General features: G+C 45.1%; 1 protein-coding gene across 3 annotated transcripts in view; it reads left to right on the plus strand.

The window, feature by feature from the left end:
- RBBP8 (RB binding protein 8, endonuclease) overlaps positions 1 to 24,404 on the plus strand; it is a 2,310,314-nt gene that overhangs the window by 834,283 nt on the left and 1,451,627 nt on the right. For all 3 annotated transcript variants that reach the window (XM_069620894.1, XM_069620893.1, XM_069620895.1), the window contains exon 5: positions 21,181 to 21,293. In XM_069620894.1, the coding sequence (XP_069476995.1) occupies positions 21,181 to 21,293 (113 nt within the window). The remainder of the gene's footprint in view (positions 1 to 21,180; positions 21,294 to 24,404) is intronic.

Genomic DNA, 24,404 nt, shown 5'->3' on the forward strand with positions numbered 1-24,404 from the left:
ACAACGACAGGGTTGTGTTGAGGGTGAAAGCCTCCTTCCTACCTAAGGTAGTTTCGGACTTTAACTTAAGTCAGATAATTGAGCTGCCAGCCTTCTATCCTCCTCCACATCCTAGTAAGGAAGAGGAAAGGCTCCATAGGTTGGACCCTAGGAGAGCATTAAGCTTTTATATTAAGAGTGTCCAAAGTGAGAGTGGACGACCAGCTCTTTGTGGGATATACAGGACAAAATCTAGGCCAGGCTGTTTCTAAACGGACCTTGTCTAGGTCGATCATCCTCGCTATTTCTGAATGCTATAGATTGGCAGGCAAGGACCCTCCTGAGGGCTTGCGTGCTCATTCCACCAGAGGCATGGCCACATTGACAGCCCTGCAAAGGAGTGTCCCTATTAAGAGCATCTGTGATGCTGCAACGTGGTCGATACACACGTTTACTAAGCATTATTCTCTGGATACTTCCCATGCTCAGGATGTTGCTTTTGGTAAGGCAGTACTTTACTCTATCCTAAAAAAAGAAATGTTTTTACGCATGTCTAAATTCTTCACCCTCCTCCTATCATGGATACTGCTTTGGGACTCTTATCAAAGATGAGGAATACATTGGAGGACACAATCCATTCGAAGAACAAGTTAATTACCCCTGGTGACGTTCTTTCGACTGTTCCTCCAACGTATTCCTCATTTGTATTCCTCATTGCCCTCCCAACCTACCCCTTCTGTAGAATTTCCCATGCTATTACAGCTTTCGTTCCAACAAGGATGAGTACGGTCAGGCCCACATTATGGGCATATCTGCTACATGAGGAGGGGAAAAACAGAACTGAGGCCAACGGGCGCTGTGTGTGCTACTTATAACATCCGATGATGTCACCCTCGACGGAGGCCTTCGAGGGACATCGACTCGACGCCATCGATGCAAGGCGTTCTCTGCCGAAAATTTTTCAAAGCGGCCTAAGCTGGACACTACATGTCAAAGATGAGGAATACGTTGGAGGAACATCCATCGAAAGAACGTTACCAGGGGTAAGTAACTTGTTCTTCTCCTCTATGGAGGTCGTCCTTGAGGCTTTATAGAAATCTGCACTCCTCGCCAGATTTCCCAGATCCAGTCGTTATAACACAGATGGGGGGGGGCAGCGGCTTCGCTTCCCATCTCAAATTTAGTGCGTAGTGGCAGATACATTATCCCCCTCATATTATGGAGCAGAGTGAAGTCTTCAGGTCTGAAGTTTGTAGCTAAATCAAGAGGACTGAGACAGAGTTGGGAAAGCGTGAAGGTAATACCTGCACCATTGGCCTCGATTCCTTCTGGGGGCTCTTGTCCTCCACCTTCAGGTATCTCAAACGGTGGGCCGGGCTTGTCTCGCTGGTCTTGTTCACTATTCGAAGTAAGGGACCGCGATTGGAAATTAGGCCAGTGCCTGTCCTCCTTGTCTTGCCAATAACGTCTTCACAGTGCTTTCGGACTGTTGTTGCCGGGAGGACCGGTGGGGGCTGTGTTCGCTATCCGTCCTCTAATTCTTGTACCTCTTTAAAGCTCAATAGTTGGGTCCAGAAGCCTCAGCAGGCCCAGTGGCCCAGTGTATAACACCAGTGCCCAACGGGACCAGGAGCACCCCACATAGGGGGGCAGTGAACCACCATGCAACTTGTAAACCCTTCCGAAAGTTCCCCCAGGACCGTACCTGGTCTGCCGTAGCGCCCAGCTTCTCAACAGACGACCATCCGGTGTGGGCCCCGCTCGTGATCATAATGTGGACCTCGAGGTCGGGACAGCATAGGCACCTCCCTAATCGCATAGATAGCTCAATGTCCACCCAATGTGCATGCGGATCTGCTCTGGACACCCCGCCGTTCGGGATTGATGAATCAATGCCTCTCACCAGGAGATTCTGTTTGTTACGCACTGGCCCCGACTCTGCCCGAGCCTTGCATTGATCTGCTTCCGTTGTGCGACACAGGCTGCCACAGACCTCTGTGTCGCTGCCCACATGGCTATCTCAGCTGTTTTGTACCGGATCTTCCCCAGACTTGGACAGCTGCTGCCTTGAATGGTGAGCTTCTCGCAAAGTCGGTTGGGCACCTCTTGGGGGGGGGGGGCAGGAGGGGAGCAGAGGGGGTAGGGGCTCAGAGCCCCTTTACTCCTACTGAACGGGGGCACGTTAAAGGATAATCCTTCCTCCATGCACCCCCGGTGGCCTCTCCTGAAATCCTTTTCACTTTACTTAATGTAATAGTGTTCAAACATTACGTTCCTCCCTTCCCATACCCTTTACTTAACTCTACAAGCATGTCCAAGGCCCAAAGCAGTTCCGGCATCCATCTCCCCTTCAAGCAGACTGCTTCCTCAAAAATGGGATGCCTCCGCCCATAGATTCAGTGGAAACTGTGATTTTCCAATTGAAGCCAATGGCTGAGAGGCTTTCCTCCTCTGCGTGAAGGGTGCAGATCACAACATAAGTCTCAACAGCTTTGGTGTTGACAACTAAAAAGGGAAGTTAAGATACTGAGATGAAAGGCTAATCCTGCTTCGCTTAACCACTCCCCCCATTAGTTTGAAAAATGCAATTGTAAAGATTTATAATAAGCTTGTCAGAAAGGGACACTAAACAGGCTTATCAGCCAAGTGATGATGTGTCAGAAACATCCAGAGGTAGATATTGCGGGAACAAGAATGAAAGGATCACTGAAATCAGAGTAAACAGCCAGGGCTAAACATGCTAAGGGCAACTAGTACCGTGTGTCTGCAGTCAACAGAGGTAAGAATAGGATAAGCCTGCGCTAGACAAGGGCGAGTGAGTTTTTGCAGAGACTGTTTCACTGTGGCTGCGCCACTCAACCTGCCTTCATTCTGCTTTTGCCTACCTGCCTGTACCTTTACCCGCATTCACACGAGTTTCAACTGGAGCTCATAGCTCGTCATTGCGGAGCGCTGGGCATTGTAAAGGAAGACTGTTCCCTTAAGAGACTGGAGTCTCGTGGCCCCGCCCAACCAGGAAGCAGGAGACAAAACGCCGTCCGAGCCGCCCTTGCGGTGATACACCCGCGCTAGACAAGGGAGCGTGAGTTTTTGCAGAGACTGTTTCACTGGTTGCTGCTTTGCTGTCTGCTGGCAGCAGGAAACAGGTTTTTTCAGCGTGCCTAAAGTCCTCTGCGGTCACGAAGAGGCGAACTGGTGAAAGGAGCTGCACGATATAATGCAGATGGAGCCGCTCCCATGTAACGATCTAGAGGTGGCGCCGATAGACAGCGGACCGCACACCCGCAACAGACTACAACAGCTAAAGCGGCAGCAACTGAAGACTTCAAACGCAAAGGTAAGCGTTCAAAACTGCATTGTAATTACAGCTTTACCTTGCCACAGCCTTAAAACAGCAGAAACGTCAGTCGTATCGACGTCTGCACAAATTTCAACTCCGGCCCCTGCTCCGGTCCCGGCCCCACCCCCGGGCCAAGTACCCGACTTGATTTCACTGCATAAGACGCATTCTAATACGCTGTCAGATGCGGAGATAGTGGGACCTGTGGCTAATACACGCTCAGAAGAAGCCTTCATTCCACTTTCACCTGCAGGCGTGTTTTCGGAAACGCAGAGCGCGACCACGAATGGAAAAAGAATGGCTAACAAAGACGAAGAAGTCACCTTGCCAAAAGACAGTCCTATAATCCATTCCCCTAATCTAACAAAGTGCACCCGAGAGGCAAATAAGAACACAACAGATGCTAGTCAAAGAACTGAAAAGCGGCTGTCCTCCAGCCCGCGTCCTCCATCAGTTTATCTTGATGCTTCGGATGTCACCTTTGACTTTGAAATAACTGATGCCGATCTATTGGCCATGCGCTCACCGCCAGAGAACATACAAATAACCCCCTGTCGGCTTTTGGCACAAAAGAATGTTGAATTACAACATCCTAAATCTACATTGCTCGAAGAAAGATCACTCATTGACGAGCTGGGACTAGGAAAAAAAATCAGTATCCCCTCATCAGACAAGGGTTTGCTAAAAAACACTGATGTACGGGAAAACAATAAACAGGCCTCAATAACTCTCAAAGCCCCAGTAAAATCAAAACATGAAGTAAGAATGGACAAAAAAGAAATGGTCGATGTTCGGTCATTAACCGAAGTTGGAACTGTAGAGACTGCTAATATCACCACGTCTTATGAGGTGGTGGTGAGGGAAGCTCATTAGACTGAACGTCTAAAAGCAGATTTTGTTCTGATGCGCGATCGCTTAAATGAAAGCTTCACAAACAAACACGATGGAAAATCAGACAAACAACGGAAAACGAGCACTGCAATCAAGGATGCGTCCATTCTGGGCAAGAACGCACATCTGCGGAAAGACTCAGTTCCTGTTGCCCGGCTAATAAACTTAGATACAACTGACGTCAGTCAAACTATAGGTCACCAAATCGGTGAAGATGGCCTACACGGAAACAGAGATGACACAAACACGACGATTGAGAAAGAAGCAGATGACCCAGGAGCAGGTAATCACCCAGAGGTCGAACACTCTGGAGACTCCACAGAAATAAAAGGAAACATTTCCATCGCCGCAGGGTTACAAATTCATAACAATGTTTTGGCTGCAACCTCTATTGCCTTAATGCCATTTATGAAATTATACGAGGCATTAAATGACTCTATACGAGACCAAAACTCCTTGATCTGTGCAACCCAACAGTAAGTTGATTTGAATTGGAAAAATTTAATGAACATCTCGTACAGCGCCTCAATGCAGAAGCTGCTGCTTCCCACGGATGGCACTCTCGCTTAAACAAAATAACGAAAAGAGAAGCACAGGAAAAAGTCGATCTGAGCGAGGCAATAGTAGAATGCACGAAGTGGATCGGGCACAACGTTGTAGTACAACCGAGTGGCAGACCTCCGGTTAATAAATGCACTTGTCAAAGGCGGGTCACTGAGGCGCCAAGGTCGCCCCAAAGAAGCACCCATCCAAACGTGCACATAAACACAGTTTTGTGTGCAAATGCCGAAACTTTACATGAGGCAAAGAAATCATGAAATCCCAACAACAGGAAAAACAATCAGGAAAAAAAAGGTGATAAAGAAAATCCTCAACCAAAAGAAGGAAGAAGTATAGGAAATGAACGGCCCCTGCCATCCGCAAATGATTTGTTGACTCCGCAACAACCAACTGTTGAGCCTTCTCTTTTACAAAATAATAACCCACTGGAACTTTCGGAGCTAGCTGCTCCCCAAGAGTCTAAAGGACAGACAACGTTAGTGGAACCAAAAATGTCCTTTGGAATTTTCTCTGGTTCAGCAAAATCGTTTACAGCAAAAACTGCCAACCCGGCCTTGCTGAAAAAAAAACCAATGAAAGCACGAAAAACTACATCTAAAGGGCCCCCACCAAAAAGACCACGATCAAATGAGGCAAAGAAGTTTATTAGAAATCTGACTACTCCACCGCGCCTAGAGGCAGCAAAAACCACTGCGGCTGCAAAGGCTACAGAAAAGTCGAAGGCCAATACTAACAGCGATCAAATACCACAAAAATCCATGCACGTATCAACAAAAAGAGGCCGTGATTCCTTGTCCTCCTCGTCTGCAAATGATAAATCCACTTCGATTGATCTATGCGACCTATCTATATATTCAATCGATGATGAAGACGCATTGGAAGGCACTGAGAAAACAACAGAATACGGCCCAGAAATACCTCATGACGCCGATGCTCAACTGAAGACAGGTAAAAAAAACAACATCGGCATGTCACTTCACGTAACCCTCCTAGAAATCCAGCTGTATTAGAAGAAAACAGCTCGCATACTGACAATGAGGAGTCGTCATGGATAAGACGGAAAGCAGTAAAGTCATTTGATTCCAACACAATAACCTTGAATCCGAAACAAACAACAACACAATTGCAAAAACAATCGCACCGAAAAACTAAAGAAAAAATCTCCATCCGTGAGTCTGTGAACCCTAATTGGGTAAGATTGGAACTGGAAAACATCTTGGAAGATAAGAATGAAGTCAATCTCAATAGAGCAAATGTAATGAGATTATTACATTATATACCGGCACTACGCAACATAAGATCTGATGATATTGTGATTGTAGAATATAAATCTGAAGCAAGGTCAGACTGGGTAATTCTTCATATGAAGTCAACAAAACTTGCAAGACCTCTTATCGATGCCAAGGATGATTTATTATTCTTTGGCTTCGATCTATCGATATGCGAAGATGTGCACTCATACAGAGCCTCACCTCCTACCAACAAATGCTCAACTAATACTAAAAATGAGAATCGAGTTGAATTGTGGAAAGAGTTGAAAGCACAATCTGACCCCACAAGTGTTACAAGAAACACCAGGAAAAACGTTTAGGATAAAGAAGGGTCAAGAAGCTCGGCCCAAATACTAACGTCATGGAACACTCGTGGCTTTGCTCATCTTTTTCAAGGACACTGCCCTAATCAGATAAAAAGCACAATAATCTGTCTGCAGGAAACATGGCTAAGAGACACACCCCTGAGCGATGGTTATTCCGTCTATCTAAATGCAGCAGGGAAAAACCTATTCGGACGTCCTTTCTCCGGTTTAGTAACCATGATTGACAACGCAGCAGGATGGAATGTAATAAGTATGTCTAATCCAAATCTCTTTGTGCAGGCTCTAGTTATAGAGAGGAAAAACAACATCAAAGACAACAATATCAATCAACATATGCTGATCATAAACACCTATTGGAATCCGGCAATGATAACGGACTCTACTTATTTAGCGGCCATTACTTCACAAATTGATGAATGCCTAGATGCCTATGACAATCCGTTTATCCTAATATGTGGCGACCTGAACAATTTGTGGTTTGATGATGCTAAAGTACGTAAAAACCAAGATAGGACCAAAGTGCCTACTGAAACAGCAGACCGAGGGACCAAGTGGGAATACAAATTAACCCAACGCCATTGCACGATGCAAAATGGATGCACTAAAGGCGATATTCCAGCAGGAGACACTTGGCACCGTGGAGAATCAAAAAAAACTCTTGATTCAATATGGGTATCTGAAAATCTACACACCTATATTGAAAAGCTATCTATAAGGCATTCTGCAACAAGCGATCACAACGCTTTAATACTTCTTTGGGATGCACAAAATTCAAAACAGTTGAAATATAAAAGTTCATTAAGTATAAACCAAGCACAAAACAGGTTACGAATAAATTCGAATCAAATCACTAACTTGACAAAAAATTTTACTCAAATCAATATGAGAGATGTGGAAGTTTACTACATACCCGCGCTGATGCAATTTACTAAGAATGCTCATAAACACAACCTGACAATACCAAAGAGTAAACATCCTTTTGACCCAGTGCTAAACGAGGCGAAGAAATCCCTAAAAAAGGACTTGAGGCTTTTAAAGAGAGCTGGTGGAATAAATCAACATCTGCTGACGACCAAGAGGCGCTTGAAATACCGAAACTGGTTAAAGTCATTCAACCAGATACGGTTACAAACACAAGCCGAATATATGTTACAACTAATTATTCAGAACAACAGCCGGAACATCTGGCAAATTATCAACTCGGATCACTTAACCCAGGCATTTGTGTTATCTAATGGAGTAAGTGAATCAGAGTGGGTAAAGCATTACTCTAATGTCTTTAATAACCAAAATGTAACAATTATTCCAACAATAACAACTGAACCTTGTGACTGGTCAGTAACTGAATCTGTGGAGGACATTGAAAACGCAATCCAACATCTAAAGACCTCGAGAGCAGCAGGGCCCGACGGCATTTCCAATTCAATGCTAAAAGCTAATAAAGAAAACTGGTTGAAAGGTATTAAGGTGTTATTTGATCAAATAGCAATATCAACAAAAATCCCAGATTCCTGGCGGAGTGCGGTCGTGGTCCCAATTTTTAAAAAGGCCAACCGTAAGGACCCAATAAATTATCGCCCAATAGCCCTATTGGATACTACGGGGAAAATCTTTGCGTCCTTTCTTCAGAAGAAAATCGCAAACTGGGCTAATAGTGCCAATATAATTGATGAAAGACAAACAGGCTTCACAAAAGGTGTTGGGGTGGAGCTCAACTTGTTACTGTTGAACATAGCGAAATTGGAAACCTTACGATGCAAAAAAAGACTTTTTCTTGCGTTCGTTGACCTGAAACAGGCGTTTGACAGTATTAATCGCGAACTCCTGTGGAAAAAACTCAAGAACTGGAGCTGCCCATTGGACTTACTATCTCCACTTATGGCATTATACGCTAATACCAAAATTAGGGTGCGCCTAAATGCCGAAGGTACTTTGTCTGATGAAATAAAAACATCTAAAGGCGTAAAAAAAGGCTGCCCCCTGGCCGCTCTGTTATTTAAACTCTTTATTTCTGACCTCCCAGTGGCGCTTGAAAAAACAAAGACCTTTCCACCTAAAATTAATGGCACGCCCATAAGCCATGTGATCTATGCCGATGACTTAGTACTTCTAGATTCAACGGAAATTGGACTCCAACGGCTATTGACACTGCAAGCCTATCTAGTCGAGAACCATATAGAAATAAATGTAAGGAAATCCCAGATCATCGCAATAGGCACAAATCCAGGTATTAAGAAAAAGTGTTTCAAGTGGATGGTGCAAGATGAGTGTTTGGCTAAAGTTGAAGCCATCCGCTATCTAGGAATTTCCTTTAACATCTCCATAAGAGAATGGAGCTGGACAAATGACATAACAACTCGCATGAAAACTTTCGCACAACAAGGAGCAAAATTGCATGCAAATTATGGGCTCTTCTCTTTTCAACCTATAATAACATTCTACTTGCAAGAGGTTGCGCCAGCGATCTGTTTTGGAACCGAAGCAGGTTGGAATATCGACGAAAAAATCTGGCCGACCATAGGGGGTCTTTTTTGGCGAAAAATTCTGAAACTCCCAGTAAGTACATCCATGGTGGCAGTAAGACACGAACTTGGTCTGGACTCTTTACATTCCATGGTTCTGTGGAAATCAATATTAGTATTGCGCAAAATGCGCCTGACGCCCACTGCGAAATCGTATCATATACTGCACGAAAAAAGCACAGATCCATCAGCATTCTTAGTAAACATCTGGGAGAAGAAAGTACTGGAGGTTCTAAAAGCAGCGGATTTAAGTTTGTCTCTAGTCCTACAAATTCCGCAAGTGGCTAAAGTTAAATTTAGGAATTGGTATTGGATAACAAACATAGAAAAACGTATCCAATTATCATCGGCAATTGATTTAGGAACCTCGAGTCACAAAATAGGCGAACCACCAAGGTACCTCAGCAAATTTCCTTCTCGGTATCATCGGAGCCAGTTCCTCAGATTACGTCTAAACCTCTATAGCACCAATGAGGTTTTATGGAGAAGAAAAGATGGGAAGACTCGAAGTGACAAATGTCGCTTCTGTGTGACAAGTATTGAAACAAGTAAACATCTGATAATAGGATGTCCCAAAATAGCGGCTCAGCGTTCACTTCATTTTGGGAGCAACGCACCAAAAAATGGGAACATGGAAGACTGGTGGAGTTACCTAATCTCATGAACAAACACTCAACTGACTTGCGCAGTTGTGCATTTTATGGATATGATCCTACCACATCATCTCTAACAAGATGAAATGAAATGACTAGAAATAGTGTGAAATGTTGTGAAACGTTTGAGCTAGAAGCTGAAACGAATGACTAAAATGTTTTTCTTTTTTGCAAACTAAATGTCAATAAACAAAAAAAAAAAAAATAGGTAGCCTGTTCAATGCAATGGATTCATGTATTCCTGAGGGTTCAGCTGCAGGTAGTTTCAGGACCATTGTTCTCATGTGGAAAAGTGCTATTGCCCTTTGGATTCACCCAGGTTCTTCCCATACCCATTCAGTGTCCTTTGACCAATGGCCCTATCATTGACCCCTGCGTTTTCTAGTTCTATTCTTAGGCTATGATACCCAGACCCTTCTGCAAGTTGGAGGGGTATTGCCTGTGACTGCTTGGTTCCCTGGATGCTTACAGGTGGATGAGCACAGCCTGTTTCAAATTGAATGCCTCAAAAACATACATTCTGAAATTGCGTGACGGGGCTGAAGTATAAACAACAAACTACTGACAATTCCCTTTTGTTGTCCTGCTTCAAAACCTGAGCACTAGAACCTTGGTGCAAGGAGAACCTCAAGGTCACACTATTTCGACAGGTTGCAAATATCTGCTTATAAATCTGATAAAAATCATTCACTTAATTTCAATAAACATACAGAAATCAGTAAACACTGTATGTATAGTCTCTTTTTAGATTTCTTAGCATTTACCTGGGCATGCCCTTTTGCCACTCAGCCTATTCAAAATGGAGCTGGCAGTCGCTTGCCATAACTCCGCTGTTCTCCAACAACTTCACTGGTTGCTGGTGACTGATCAGGTAAAATTCAAGGCTCTTTTCCTGGTGCATGTTTGCTTTTCATAGGCAGGGCCCTCACTATCTTGTTGCCAAGCTTGTCCATTACTCTCATACCACACGCTTGCTGATGTCAACATTTGATGGACAGCAATATGTCCCCTGCGTGCAGAGTGGTTGAATGGAGATAAAGCCTGTTAGGTCATATCTGCACCCCTGTCAAAAACTGTCCACTGGCTAGTCTGGTTGGCTTGAGTTCATCAAACCGGTTACAGTGTTGACCTTCTTGCTGGCATATTCCACTTTTTCAGGTTCTTTAGTTCTTTAGTTCCAGTCCACATGTGTTCGGACTCTAAGATTAGATTTGTTGACTCTCTCAAATAACCAAACCCAATTCAGCCTTATTTATTAATATTCTGCTTTCCAGTAAGAGCTTATGTTGTGGCGATGGCATGTCTTATGTCAAACGGGAGTCCTGTGGTATGATGAATGTATATTGATCCTTCACAGTATGCTGCCTTTTCTAGAAATATTGATCCAGTTTAATTTGAAATTCTGAAATGAGCTTACAGACTTTTGCAAATGTATGGCCTTCTGGATAAGCACTAGTTAAGTACAGTGTTGCATTGCTCAATTTGCTAGAGTCTTTTGTTATTTGAGAGGCTGCTGAGGTTATTTACAATACCTCTAACATGGAGTAGGCAAAATATTGACAAGTATCATTTAACCTACAGGCATCGTAAGTACTGCAAGTCAAAATTAGTGGAAAACAATTGTAAATGTGAATGGAAAAAGAGGGTCATCCATGACTGACCAGAGAAACCATGGATGGCAGTGGATTGTCAGCGATCATACAATGGAGGATGGATTTAAAGCCTCTGCAAGCAAATACCTGACATGTGTGTTATCATAGCCCATCTAAATAAGGAAAATCTAAAATGGATAATTGTTATGATGGTAGTCAAGAGTAGAGACTGAGGGGATGGGGATAGAGGTATATGAATTATTGGTTTTTCATCACCCCATAATTCTTGCAATAGAATTATACAGTATGTACTCTTCTATATAATTCTGCTACTATAGCTTAATTGTGTCTCTTAACCTGTACAACTAAGTACCATGTCTTGTTTTGGGGACTTTAAGTGGGGTGATAAAGTGGGCAGTGTGCAAAGGATCTCCTAGTCACCCTTACTTAGACTGTGCCCCTGGAAAGGGGGCAGACTGGAAAGGGGGCAGACTGGAAAGGGCCAGTCACATTCTGTATAAAGCTACTTCTTGGCCTTGAAGAGCCTGGTTGTGCAATCTGAATCCTATCATGGAACAATGTCCCCGGCCCCCTCCTCACCACAGATTCCAAGAGGTGCAGGCGGAACCTCATAAAAATGCATCATCACAATACGGAAACACTGAAACCACTTAGCATGGCTTCCTCTGCAAACCTGCTTATGCTCCTTGATCTCTCAGCAGCGTTTGACACTATCGACCATCCTTTACAGTGCCGGCGCTTCCGGGAGATTGTCAGAGCATCACATTCTGCTGTTAACTGGCTTTCATCATTTTTGAATAACTGTAAATCTAGTGTTAAAATTGGTCCATAAAATTCAAGACCAGACCTGGTCGAATTCGGGGTCCATCACGGATCCTGCATCTCCCCCACCCTTTTTAACATATATTTGAAAACTTTGCATGTTCTTTTGTCTAAATTGGGGGCAGTGTTTCATACCTACGCTGACAACACTTAGTTGGTGTTCTGTTTAGACCAGGACCCGGCTAATAACTGTGCTCACATTCATTCCATTTTTAAATGTGTTCAATCATGGCCCAAAAACTGTTTCGGGCTGAACCAAAGCAAGGCAGACATTTTATTGGCGTCAGATTAGTGAATATACTATCCGTGTCCAAACCAAAGTCAAATCATTGGGCATGTCTTTTGATCATTCTTCGTCCGTGGTCCCGCAAATTAAACTTACACTGACAAAACTACATTTCTATGACAAATTAGGCCTCTTGTCTCAGAGCAGCATTGTTGAATCCTGGCTAGAGCTTTGGTGGGGATCCAGATTGGATTACTGCAATTCATTGTATGCTGGTCTTTCGCGTTGTATGTTAATATTCTGCAAATCCTGGAGAACTCCATGACTATAGTCACCAACACTGCAAGATCTGCTCATATCTCCTCAGCACTTCAGAGATTACACTGCTTGCCAGTTAAGAGCAGAATGCCCTTTAAACTACTCACTATGGTCCATAAAGCTCTTTATGGCTCTTCACCTTTGTACACCAAGCAGCGGTCTATGTGGCAAATATCTTCTAGACCTCAATGATCTACCTAGAGCTACTTGATGTTTGAACACACCTCTGATGGCATAAATAGAAGTAGAAATAGAACATGGCTCTGCCACAACCCACAGGTACCCTGCGTGCCGACCAGAAATCGAAGTTGGCAGACCAACGTTTTAAAGTCACAATCCTGCCACAACCAAGATTAAACACACATGTAGAGGAGAGGGGGTGAAGCAGTTACAGTTTAACTAATCACACATCCTCAATACTAGGCATACAGATGTGCAGGCCCAAAAGCCCAGTTGTGCTATAGGAGATGACCCACTTTGGAAGAGGAGCGGGCATTTGGAGACGGTTGTGGCAGGAATTTGGAGTGGGCTGTGTGGCAAGCCTGAAGGAGGACACGGTTCAGAGGACATAGTTTATACGTACCTTTATTTTAATAAAAAGAAAACGCATCACTGACCTTTTCGTTGATGGTCCAAAATAAAGTAGTCCTCAGTCTAAAACTACTCACTAAACTGGCCCTACCGCTTAGAAAAAGGCAAAACAAAATAGTGACCTGCACTCTCGAGGTGTTTTACAACCATCACTCTCAGGCATCCCAGGAATCCCTCCTGGGTCTTGATCCAAAAGTCATTAGTTAAAATCAGGTTTGCTCAAAGAAACAGTTCTTGTCCATCTGTAAAGTTTCCTAAAATGTTTCACCAAAGTTTCAACAAAAAGGCTCAAGTCCCTGAAAACACAAATTTGCCAAATGTCTTTAGGTGGAGGGATATTTCCCTGATCCTTCTCCACCACTTTGGTTGGTCTTTCTTCACTTAAGTCAACTGTTGGGTGCCACCGCCCACCCCTTGGATCTGTTCTTTACTTTGCTTACTGGGCCACTCTGCCCCCTTTGGGTCTCTCTGTCCCAATGCCTCATTTATCTCTTTGGGTTCCGTGACCCCTTTTTTTGTCTAGTTCTTAGTTCTCGTGGGTCCCTTTGACCCTGCTGGAGGATCCTGTAACTCCCTTTCCTTGTCTCTCTTAGTTCTTGGGGTCCCTCTGACCTGTCTGGAGGTACCTGTTGCCCCCATTCTCCTTCTGTTTTTTTTGATTCTTGTGGGTCCATGTAGCCCTTATTATGGTGACTGTGACCCCTCTCTATTCTCGTCGTTCTCATTGGCTCCTGTGACCCATCTGAAGTTATCTAAGACCCCACTTTGGTTCAGTAGCTGTCGTGGGTCCCTGTAACCCCTCTGGGGATTTCTATTGCGCGCTTTCTCACGATCCCTAAGCCCTTCTCCTTATCTCTTGCTCTTTCACTTCTCAGTTCCCTGTGACTCGTGGATGGGGTTAGGGTAGTCCTTCCCTCTTCCCCTTCTTGTTTGTTCCTCTCATCCCTCCGACCTGGGCAACCCACGTACTTGCTGTGTTGTGAGGTTTGCTCCAGCGACGGTCAGTTTCCTCTGCAGCAGTAGCCAGGCTTGCTGCCCTTCAGTACTGGAGATGAGTCATTTTTGCATCCCAATCATCTTGGTGTTTTATTTATTTTATTTATTTATTTATTTATTTATTTACATTTATAAAGCGCTCACACAGCCCGCAGGCATCGAGGCGCTGTTACAGGAATTGTTTGTTTTTCTTAGTTGCGTAATTGTGTTTTTTTGTCTTAGTTACGTATTTATAACGCGCTTAAACACCCGGAGGTTTCTAAGCGCGGACCCGGGGATCGAACCTGTTGCTGCTTTGTGTCGTCTTGCTTCCAAGACGCGCACGCTGCCGCTGAGCTATCCTCCCAGGACGTTCTTTCGCTGGTTGGCTCTAAGGTTGAGAGCAAAGGACGCTGCCCCCTCTTCTTTCCCGATTCAGCTGCTCTTTTTGGGACTAACAAGTCCTATACATGGTTGTGGATCCAGGTACGGTCCTCTTTGCACGGGCTCTGCCTCTCGGGTCCACTGCTCTGCTCTGTTGAGCAGACATCGTCTCCCTGGGGTGTCCACTTTCTCCCGTGCTACAGCTGGCTCTGCTGTTCTGCACGCCTCCACCCCTCTCTGACGTTCTCATGCCGGAGGCTCACATTGGCGTAGGGTTTCGCCTCTTCCATTCAAGGGTTGTTGGCCCTTTTATTCTCCCAGCGAGATGCAAAAGGGGCAGACTGTTCACCACTGGCTGTCAAGCCTGCAGGAAGTTCAGCACTACATTGCGCCAAACACATAGAGTTAATGTCAGTGTTACTTTGAGTCCAACCCATAGATGTGATGCCTGTCTTTCTTACTCGCATGTAAGCAGAAAATATTTTAGGTATAGTGAGCTCCGCAAAGGAAGGGGTGTCCTTTTCCCCTGAAGGGGAGTCACCCCCACTGAGATCCTGCTTTCCAAAATCCCTAGGGAGGGTATTGCTAAGCGGGCTCACTTCGCTAGACTCCAAGGGGATGGCTCCCCAGAGGGAAGCAGGGACGCATTCTTGAGATGTGTCACAGTTCTGTGATGAATCCGATGGTGTCATCACTCCTTTCCCAGCAGTGATCGCTCACCATGTGGCCAGGGGACGGCCACCGCTACCTGCTCCTGACCCTGTGGGCAGCTATATGAGAGAGGATCACATGGGGGAGACTGCCTCCGGGAGAGTATCATGGCATCATTGAACGAGACATGGTATCACCCTTTTTTCTTTTGAGGATTCCCTATCCATGCCCAGTGCCTTAATGGCATATTGTCATACCTCCCCTCATCTACCTTGGAAGGGTACTGAAAGCCTTTTCACAAGATCTGTATGCAAGTCGTCAAATTCTGAACTGCCTTTTAAGACTCATGAAAACACCTACTCGGACTTTACCGACAAGTCCTCCAGAACTGACTTACTGTTACAGATCCCTGAGAACACTTACCCAGACTTTAAATGCAAGTTGCCAAGAATGGACTTCCATTTCCATGAATACAATAATACTGTAACTAAGGGAGGCAAAGAGCACAAGCTGTGCTCTAGTTGCGAGAGCATAAGTGCGGCCGGGAAATGTAAACCGGAAAAGCAGCTGACAAAGGTGCGTTGCTGGCAGGAGAACTCTGTGCCTCTCGATAGGGACTGAAAGACCCTGGGACTGGAGTGTTCCGTGGAGCCAACCGGCTTGTGGGCATGGAAACGGGAAGCTGACCACGAGCGAGAACATATATCTCATCATTCAGGCATGGATGGCATCTCATGGTCTATGCTTGAATGATGACAAGACAGAGCTCATCATCTTAGGTACCCCTGCTAATATCAACAAACTAGGCCTTGAATATGCCGAATTCAACATAGATGGTAATCTCATCAGAGTATCCAGGGAAGTAAAAACCCTTGGCTTTTATCTGGATGCCACTATGTCATTCACTAAACAGGTTAACTCACTAGCATCTACCACTGCGTACACTTGCAAATTAATAAGGGCAGGCAGACCATTCCTATCCAATGACAGCTGCCTGATCCTGGCAAGAGCACTCATACTATCTAGGCTTGATTATTGTAATGCCCTCTATAGCGGTGCCAACAAAGCCATTATCCACAGGCTCCAAATCCTACAAAACAATGCCTTGAGAGCTGCCCTCGGCATTAATAAGAGAGATCATATCTCAACCATTAGACGCCAACAGAAATGGCTCTCTACAGACAACAAAATCAAACTAAAGTTGGCCTCCCTAACCCATAAAGCCCTCAACAATGCCGCCCCCAGCTATCTGATGGACAAGGTAAGGAGAAAGTCCTCCATCCGACAAACAAGAACTATCAATTCCAACCGTCTGATAATCCCCAGATTCAACTCTCCACCATTGGTGGGAACAGTTTCCCGGTGAAAGCTGCCACGCTCTGGAACTCTCTGCCTCACAACCTAAGAGCTGACCAACCATACTCGCACTTTAGAAGACACCTCACCAGTCACCTTAACTCCAATAACCCTTGTATTTAGCTGCACTTTCCTACACCTATGTATAGATAGTGATACTCTTGTTCGTATTTCTGCCTTCGCCTCCAACGGCCCTGCACACTTCTGTACACTTACCTCCTGTATAGATTTTGACTTTTAATGTTTGAAGACTTGTATACCTCTTATTCCTTATTACCTCTGTAATCCTGAATATTCTTTTAGGTTCACCCGCCTCTAACAGCCCTGTACATATCTGTATATTTACCCCTGCATAGATTTTTGACTTTGTATGTATGAAGATTTGTATATTTTTATTCCTGTAATTCTGATTATTTTTATTACTACCTCAAAGTGTATATTTCCGCAACATTGTAAGCTTCGAATTATCTTTTGCCTGCACCCTGTTGCCCCTGGGTAAGGTGCGCCATACAAATAAATAAACAAACAAACAAACAAACAAACACTGCAGGAACACCAGAAGCCGACGGAAGGCTTTTGGGCATTTGCAGGTGTTGGAAGGTAGCTTCCACCTTATCGAAAGTCCAAAACGGCACAGAAGAGCCCCGCAGGAACCGTGAGAGGCAGAGAAGCTGAGGCGGCGAGAAGGAAGGCAACAGTGAATGATCACCACTGGCTTGCCGCCGGAGAAACAATATGCCAGCAAGAGCCAGTGAGTCCACCGAAGGGAAGTGGTGACACCGGGGCATACTGGCCCGCCATGCCAAACCCAAATAATTGTTAATGAAGCACAAGAAAGAGAACAAACAAGTGAGCATTGTTTATGCAATACACATATAAAAGATGCACAGGAAGGATCGTATACCAGACAGATAAATTACAAGATAAAGCAAATATAAGAGACCATCAAGTTTGGAAGTGTGAGCAGAGCCCGCATAAGAAAAGCCCTAGTAGGAAATTGAAGGTGCAAGAAAAAACCTATGTGAGAAAGCCCTTGCAGGAGAGTATACTAGGCAAATTCAAGTCATAAGAGTAGATATGTAGGAAAAAGCCCTGGCGGGAGGGTATACCAGGCAGATGCAGGTTGCAAGTGTGTTCATATGAGAGTCCTGGCAGGAAAGCATACCAGGCATGGTCAAGTTGAACAGTGTGTAAAAGATATTACACCAAGAAGTCCTGATAATAGCGCTTCAGGCGTAGGGAAAGGCTGTAGAAATATATTAACGAAGGGAGAAAATCTAGTAGGAGAGTACACCAGATATCTTAACAAGATAAAGACTAAGAGCCAAGTTGTTTTATGTACCAGTTGTGTTGTTGATCAAGAAAAACTCAAGGAACTGCTGTTCTTGAATATAAAACTGAGTGAAGAGAAATGCAGGGGGATTGACCCACCCTCTGGAACAAGGAACTCTATCCTTCTGGAACTTTTCTGTTGGAGTTACAGATTTTCCTTTTTGAACATTTATACACTACTAAAGGCCCAAGACATTTTCCCTTTTCACCCTAGAGATAATTTTTAGAATGTGATGGCCAGAGTAGCACTTTGGACACACAGGACGTTTTGCTTTGGACCTTCTGACTGTTGACCTTCGTTTTCGTTTTATGATGGGAAATATCTCTTAAAGCGGGGACAGAGAGGCATTGCCCAACCCGTTTTTATTTTAATAAGTCTTTGACCAAAACCATGAATCCCCTGTGTCTGCGTCTCATTCCTGGGTCCTCGCAGTTCACCGTTGGAGAAGGAGGTTGAGGAAGACGAGTGATAGTGTGGCAGTGGCTGGAGACAAGAGGGGGAGAAGGGGGCAGGCAGGATGGGGACTAAGGAAGGTGGTAGGAGGAAGAGCACAGAAGGTGTTTGGAATAAAGCATCAGGTGGTGGATGGCCAGAACCACCATGAGGAGGCTGGGAACCAGTAGAGAGCCTAAAGGGCTAGCAGGGTGGTAGGACGCGAGAGCCAGAAGGAACAAGAGGCCCCGTATAGCCCAAGGAAGGGGTGTGGAGTGAGGCTATGATCTAAAGTGTTAAAATCTACAGTTGGAGGGGGGAATGTGCAGGTGATGTGGTGTTGAGGAGGGACAGGACCCGGACATGAGTAGAGAGGTACTACATGGTAGAAATCGGGATCCTCTGCAAATAAGGTGACACGCCCCTTTTGAGCATCTCTTTGGAACCTCAAGCCCCCAAACTATTCGACTCTGCCTGCCATTGGAAGAGAAACTCCAGCTTTATCTGTGGCTTGTTGCCTAGACCCAATGACAAATAAAGAACCTGCAGAGGGCATCAGAGGTGCTCATCTCCCACCATGACATGTAGTGCAGCCAGAAGACTCTCGGAAGGAGAACCACAGAGACTGTGATTGACAGGGAGTTGCCCTAAAATCTTATGAACTATAAAACTAATCACTTGAACTGGTGTAACTGTTGACAACTGATGGCGCTGACATTTCATGTTGAAGTTTGACCTTTGAGAAGGATATTTTAGTTCTGTTAATAAAAATCTGCTTTGTTCATCAAACCCTGTCTGGGGTCTTTGTGGACTGTGACAAATCCAGGGAGATCACCTCCTCTCCCAAAGGGCAAGCCAAAACCTTTGTGACTAGGGAAGTGAGCCTGTTACGCTTAACACCCCCTACGGGATAGGGTAAGTGGGATCCCTCTGGAGATGACTCCCCCTTTGGGGACACAGCCCTGATAGGGGGAGAAGTCACCTTCCCTCCCCATCTCTAACTAACGCCTTTGTAGGGTATGAAGGGTTAGGTTTTATGATAACCATCTCCACCCTTTATTGTCCTGGCTGACTTGGGTTCTGCCCTTAGGTATGCCCATTCTCCTACAAAGAATAAGGAGGGACCCATGAACCAGCCCACAGAAAGAGCAGCCCTGGGACAGTCAATCATACAAGATTCTCAACAGGCCCGCAGAGTTGCATCAGAGCAAAGAGGCCAGGGAAGGTGTGGCTGGAAAGAGAAGGGGAACGCCATAGTCAGCGGACAGGACCATGGCGTTCACCAGGAGAGTGCAGCGAGGCGCAGCGGAAGGCTGGCCAGAGCAATCCCAGAGAGGCTGTGAGAATGAGAGAGAGCCCCGGTAGGACGGGGCAGAGCCCAGCTGAAAAGTTGCATAAGCGACTCCCCCAAATCCCCCTCCACCCTCTCATGACAGAGCTATGAGAACAGGAGAGAGCACCGCTTGGACGGTGTCGAACCCAGCTAAGAAGTCGCGTGAACACATCTTTCCCATGACCTAGCTACAAGAAACAGAGAGGGTCTCAGAAGGCCAATGCTGAGCCCAGCTGAGAAGTCGCATAATCGACTCTTGATGAATGAAGCGGAGCCTGGCAGAAGAGTCATGTAAGCGGATCTGCAACAACAAGAGAGCAGACCAAACGCCACGTCCCTCCCGAGGATCACCACTCAAGGCAGTCGGGTAGCGGTGGCTCGAGTAGAGAGGAAGGCGGGCGAAAGTGAGAGAAAGAGGGAAGACAACCCAGAGTGGGGAAGGACGAAGAATACCCCAGAGGAGCGGAGGAAGAAGGTGAAGAGCCCCAGAGAGCACAGAGTTTGAAAGCGAGTGGGGTGAACCTGAGAAAACCCCAGAGTAGGGAGTAACAAGGAAATAAAACAAAGTGCTATAAAACAAAGAAAGCCCCAGAGTGGGGAGTAAGAAAGAGAAGTAACCCAGAGTGGGGAGAAACAGAGAACTCCGGAGTGGGGAAGACAAAAAACTAAGAGTCCCAAAGTGTAGAGAAAGACGGAGGGAGGCCTATGCTGGAATACCATGATAATAGTTCAGCACGCCAAGATCTGTCTATTGTGTGCTTTAACTGCGGGCAGAGGTCCTGACTAAAAAGGGTCAAGGTTGGGGTCGGAAACTTGCAGCCCTCTGTTCCTTTGAACAGTTCCACAAAGTCTTTCTTTGTTTTATTTAGTTTCCTTCCTTTGGTGAATGTAGATAGTGGTTAGGTTAGAGTAGGATTCCGGATGAAGGACTTTATTTGCTTTTAGACATCCTGACGAGCACCCTTTCGACTTCCTGTTGTAAAATAGGGTCTGTGCTTACAGATTTATGGAAAGGTTATTTCCATTTGATAAAAATAAAACCCTTGAAACTACACCTGGTCATCCAAGACCTGATTCAGACCTTCCACAGTACCTATTTCACTATATGGCACCTCTAATCCTCTTGGTATGTGCACCCCTTCTCTGTGCTTGTTCCTTTGACATGAGTTGATCAAATAAATACCTAGCGATGACTGGAAGAACTGTTCACCTCTCAACAGCATGGCAATTCAGTTTAAACCTTTTGCATCCTAATTAATTGGTCACAGAAAAATGTATTTCTTTAGAACAATTGCAGTGAGGTATGCTGGCTTTGAGTGTTAAGAACTCACTGCTGAGATCTAGGAGTATCTTGTGGGTTTTATTTCGTCCCTCTAAGAGACATCAAATGAGCATCACATAGTTGGTTAACAGTAAACTGTCATCTACACTGCTACAAAATGACTGAGGTAGCAAGCAGTGTGTATGTATAAAAGTCAAGGAGACACTGTGAGCACAGATGTAGTGCCATTGAGTTTTCTTTGCTGCAAGAACTGATCATTAACATACTTATATTGTGGAGGTGATACATTGCTTATATTGCTCTGTTATTTTCTCTCAAAAGGTTGAGGGCTGGACTATGTGATCGATGCACAGTTACGGAAGAACACATGAGGAAGAAACAGCAAGAGTTTGAGAGTATTCGACAGCAGAATTTGAAACTGATCACAGAACTGAGTGAGTTTTTTTTTTTTTGTCTTACAACCAAATCTACCTTCCTGTTATAAGGGTTCTATGTGATATATCCACATTTGAAAGACCGAACACAAACATGACCGGTTTTTCGGCTGTTTTTGTGTGACCCTAAAAGGCAGAAATATTGTATTCCGGCCCTCCCCTCATCCCCGCCCTCAGAAGCTGATCCCCTCCCCACCCTCTCCCACCAGCCTTCTGTTTAACTCCCGCACCCGAACTACAAACACTCTCAAAGCGCACACGAATAAAACATTAAACACTTACCTCACGGGATGCTCCTTTCTTCTCTTGCCCACACCTGTTGGCTCCTGCACCCACTTGTGTGTGTGTCGCAGGGGCTTGACAGTTCAATTTAGAAAGAATGCTTGGTGCAGTCAAAGAGCAGTCTTTCTAAATCAATCTTTTCCCTTGAGTAATATAACATTATTTTTTAACATATTATATATCATAATGCTCTAACTTAGATACATATTCAAAACAGGTCCACCTAAAAGACTCTTCAAGAATAAATTCTGAATTAACCCATCGCCTGTACCTCTGCTATTTATTGGTGTTATCTATGAATAATTTCCTCATCGAGCCGACCTGTGGTAACACACAAAACAGTCCATGCAGATGTAATCCTTAAACAAATGCACAACTTACTTTTAGCTTTGTCCTTTTTCCCCTACACCATTGTTGATATTAACATCCACTGGTAACCAGCTGTTATAATACAAGTTCAGAGGGCTGTTACCATCCTTTCCCATAATATCGATATGTTGGCATGTTCTGTGGTTGTTCCCTTTCATTTTGAAAATGGAATGGCCAGTTTGATGCAGTGGTCATAGAAATAAAAATCATTTGGGGCATCCAAAACCTGCGTCTTTCCTTGGCAAAAGTGGAAATGCCCATTGAACCACAGTCCTATTTCCCAAGCCCTCTTACTGTAGATTTGGAGGATGTTGCTCCTGGGCCAAGAGGGGGCTGGACAATTTCTCCTGTATTAAGGAAGTGTTTCATGTTGAGAGCATGGCTGTAGGTATGACCATCTGTGCGTTTACTTTGTACCCCCAATAGGCCGACTGGAATCCACACTTTGCTTTAATTCTTTTTCTCTACTCCAGGTGATCTAACACTGTTTGCACAACTCACCCGTGAAACTTCATCTCGAACATCCCTTTTTCCGTGGGACTTTCCTGTGTAAGGGTGATGAGTAAGACTCGTAAACAAGGATAGCATGGTGGTTGGCAAAGACTTTTATTTGACGACAAAAACAGGGGTTGGAGAAAAGTATTAACTTGCCCTAACTCTAACAGTGGTTTCCCTGCCTCAACAAAACTTAACTAGTGTCTGTGTCCGAATGTCCAATGTAAAGTTGTCTGTCCTGTGTCCGAATCCTAACCTGACCCTCACGCTAAACTCAATATAAAGTGAAAAGGGAATTTTCTCTCAGCTGACCAGTCATAGCTCTTTTCCAGAGTTCCAACATAAAGTTCAAAATACAAGGTGCAAAAACCAAAGTTCCACAAGTCTCAGGAGGTGTTTCCCTTCCCCTGAGTCTCTTCAGGTTTCTTGCAGTTCAGACTCTCAAGGGGGGGTATGGTTCTTCCCTTGACTTTTCCCAGGCTTTCACAGTTCACAACATTTAAGGGGTATGGCTCTTCCCTTGACCTTTCTCAATGTTGCTTGCTGTTGGTCTCAGACCCTGGTCTCTCTTTTTTGGTTTGCATAACTTGGCCCTCCTCTTGGCCAAGTACTGCCTCGAGGAAGATGACTCGTGTTACACTCTGCTTTTGGGCCCGAGAATCGTATAGCAGTTCCTTTAGTGATCTTTTCTCGCAGACCTGCTTCCCAACCCTGCAAGTACTGCGACTTTGAAGATGACTGTCGAGGGTAACCTTCTTTGGGTGTGGGTCCCAGACCCGTCATTCTTGGGGGTTTGGAAAGGTTACTTTGCTTCCCAGAGTTTCCCTCCTTCCCCTGTTTAGCTGGTTCAGGATATCCCACTGCTCCTTTCTGCCCCTCCTAGGTGTCCCGGTCACCCTTGTACCTTTAGTATCTCTCCCGGTAGCCTTTGGTCGGTCTCTGGGTCTTTCTGCTTCGGTTTTGGGCTTCTGCAGTCTCCCACACCCCCTTCTCATGGTTTCTCTGCTTCAGACTACTACGGCTTCTCTGCTTCGGGTTGCTTCTTGGACGGCTTGACCTTTGATTCCTCCAGAGTGTGCTTGAGTTTTTGTCAAGTCCTTTAGAGAGGGATTCACCTGGGCATCCCCCCAGTCCTTAGCACTTCGCCGTGTGCAAATGTTCCCCATCTCTCCGGTAAGGCCTCTGGTCCACAGCTCCTTCTCATGGGGCATAACTTCCCTGCTCCTTGCTCTGCAGGGAAGGCTTGACAACACATCCTGGTTTCCTTCCTTTATTTCAACTACTTTTGGGCCAATGGGAAACCGGCAACCACTAGACCGCTCACTGCGGTTCCCATAGGTAAACTCTATGCCTCTGCACCTCTTCCTCATCACAGTACTGATCTTGCAGTTCCCTTATGGGTCAATGGAGGTCTGTGTACTGGGAAAGGGATCTTTACTTGTGTAACTCCTATCCTATTCTTCCTGGTCCCAGTACTTTCTAGGGGAATGGTAGGGTGACAAAATCTCATCACCCTATTAGGGAAGGGGTTCTTGTTGGAGTTGTCGGAAGGGGGTGTAGGGTCAAGTGAGTTATGGGGATACCATGGTCTCTCCATGCGGTCGTCCCCAACGTCACAGGAGGTGGCCCTCCCTTTAAAATAAGTGATTATGCCTTGTGCTTCGTCACATACCCTTCCCCTTAGTATGATTGTTTCTCCATCTAAAGCTGATAACAGGGATTCTGATGTTCCCACAGAAGAAAGTTTAGTCTTGGAGGGAGCACTGGTTTCCTGTATTCCTGTTCTTATCCCTATTTGGGCAATTTGAGTCATCCACTGATTAAATTGTGGCACTGTGCTGCCCAGGACCAATTCAGTGGGTAAATTAGGGATCACAGGGTAATCGGAAGGGGGTCTAGGGTCAGGTAAGTTATGGGATACCAGGTTCTCTCCAAATAGTCACCCTTAACGTCATAAGACGTGCC

This window comes from Ambystoma mexicanum, chromosome 5q (assembly GCF_040938575.1).
Source record: "Ambystoma mexicanum isolate Mex_15411 chromosome 5q, UKY_AmexF1_1, whole genome shotgun sequence".
Lineage (NCBI taxonomy): Eukaryota > Metazoa > Chordata > Amphibia > Caudata > Ambystomatidae > Ambystoma > Ambystoma mexicanum.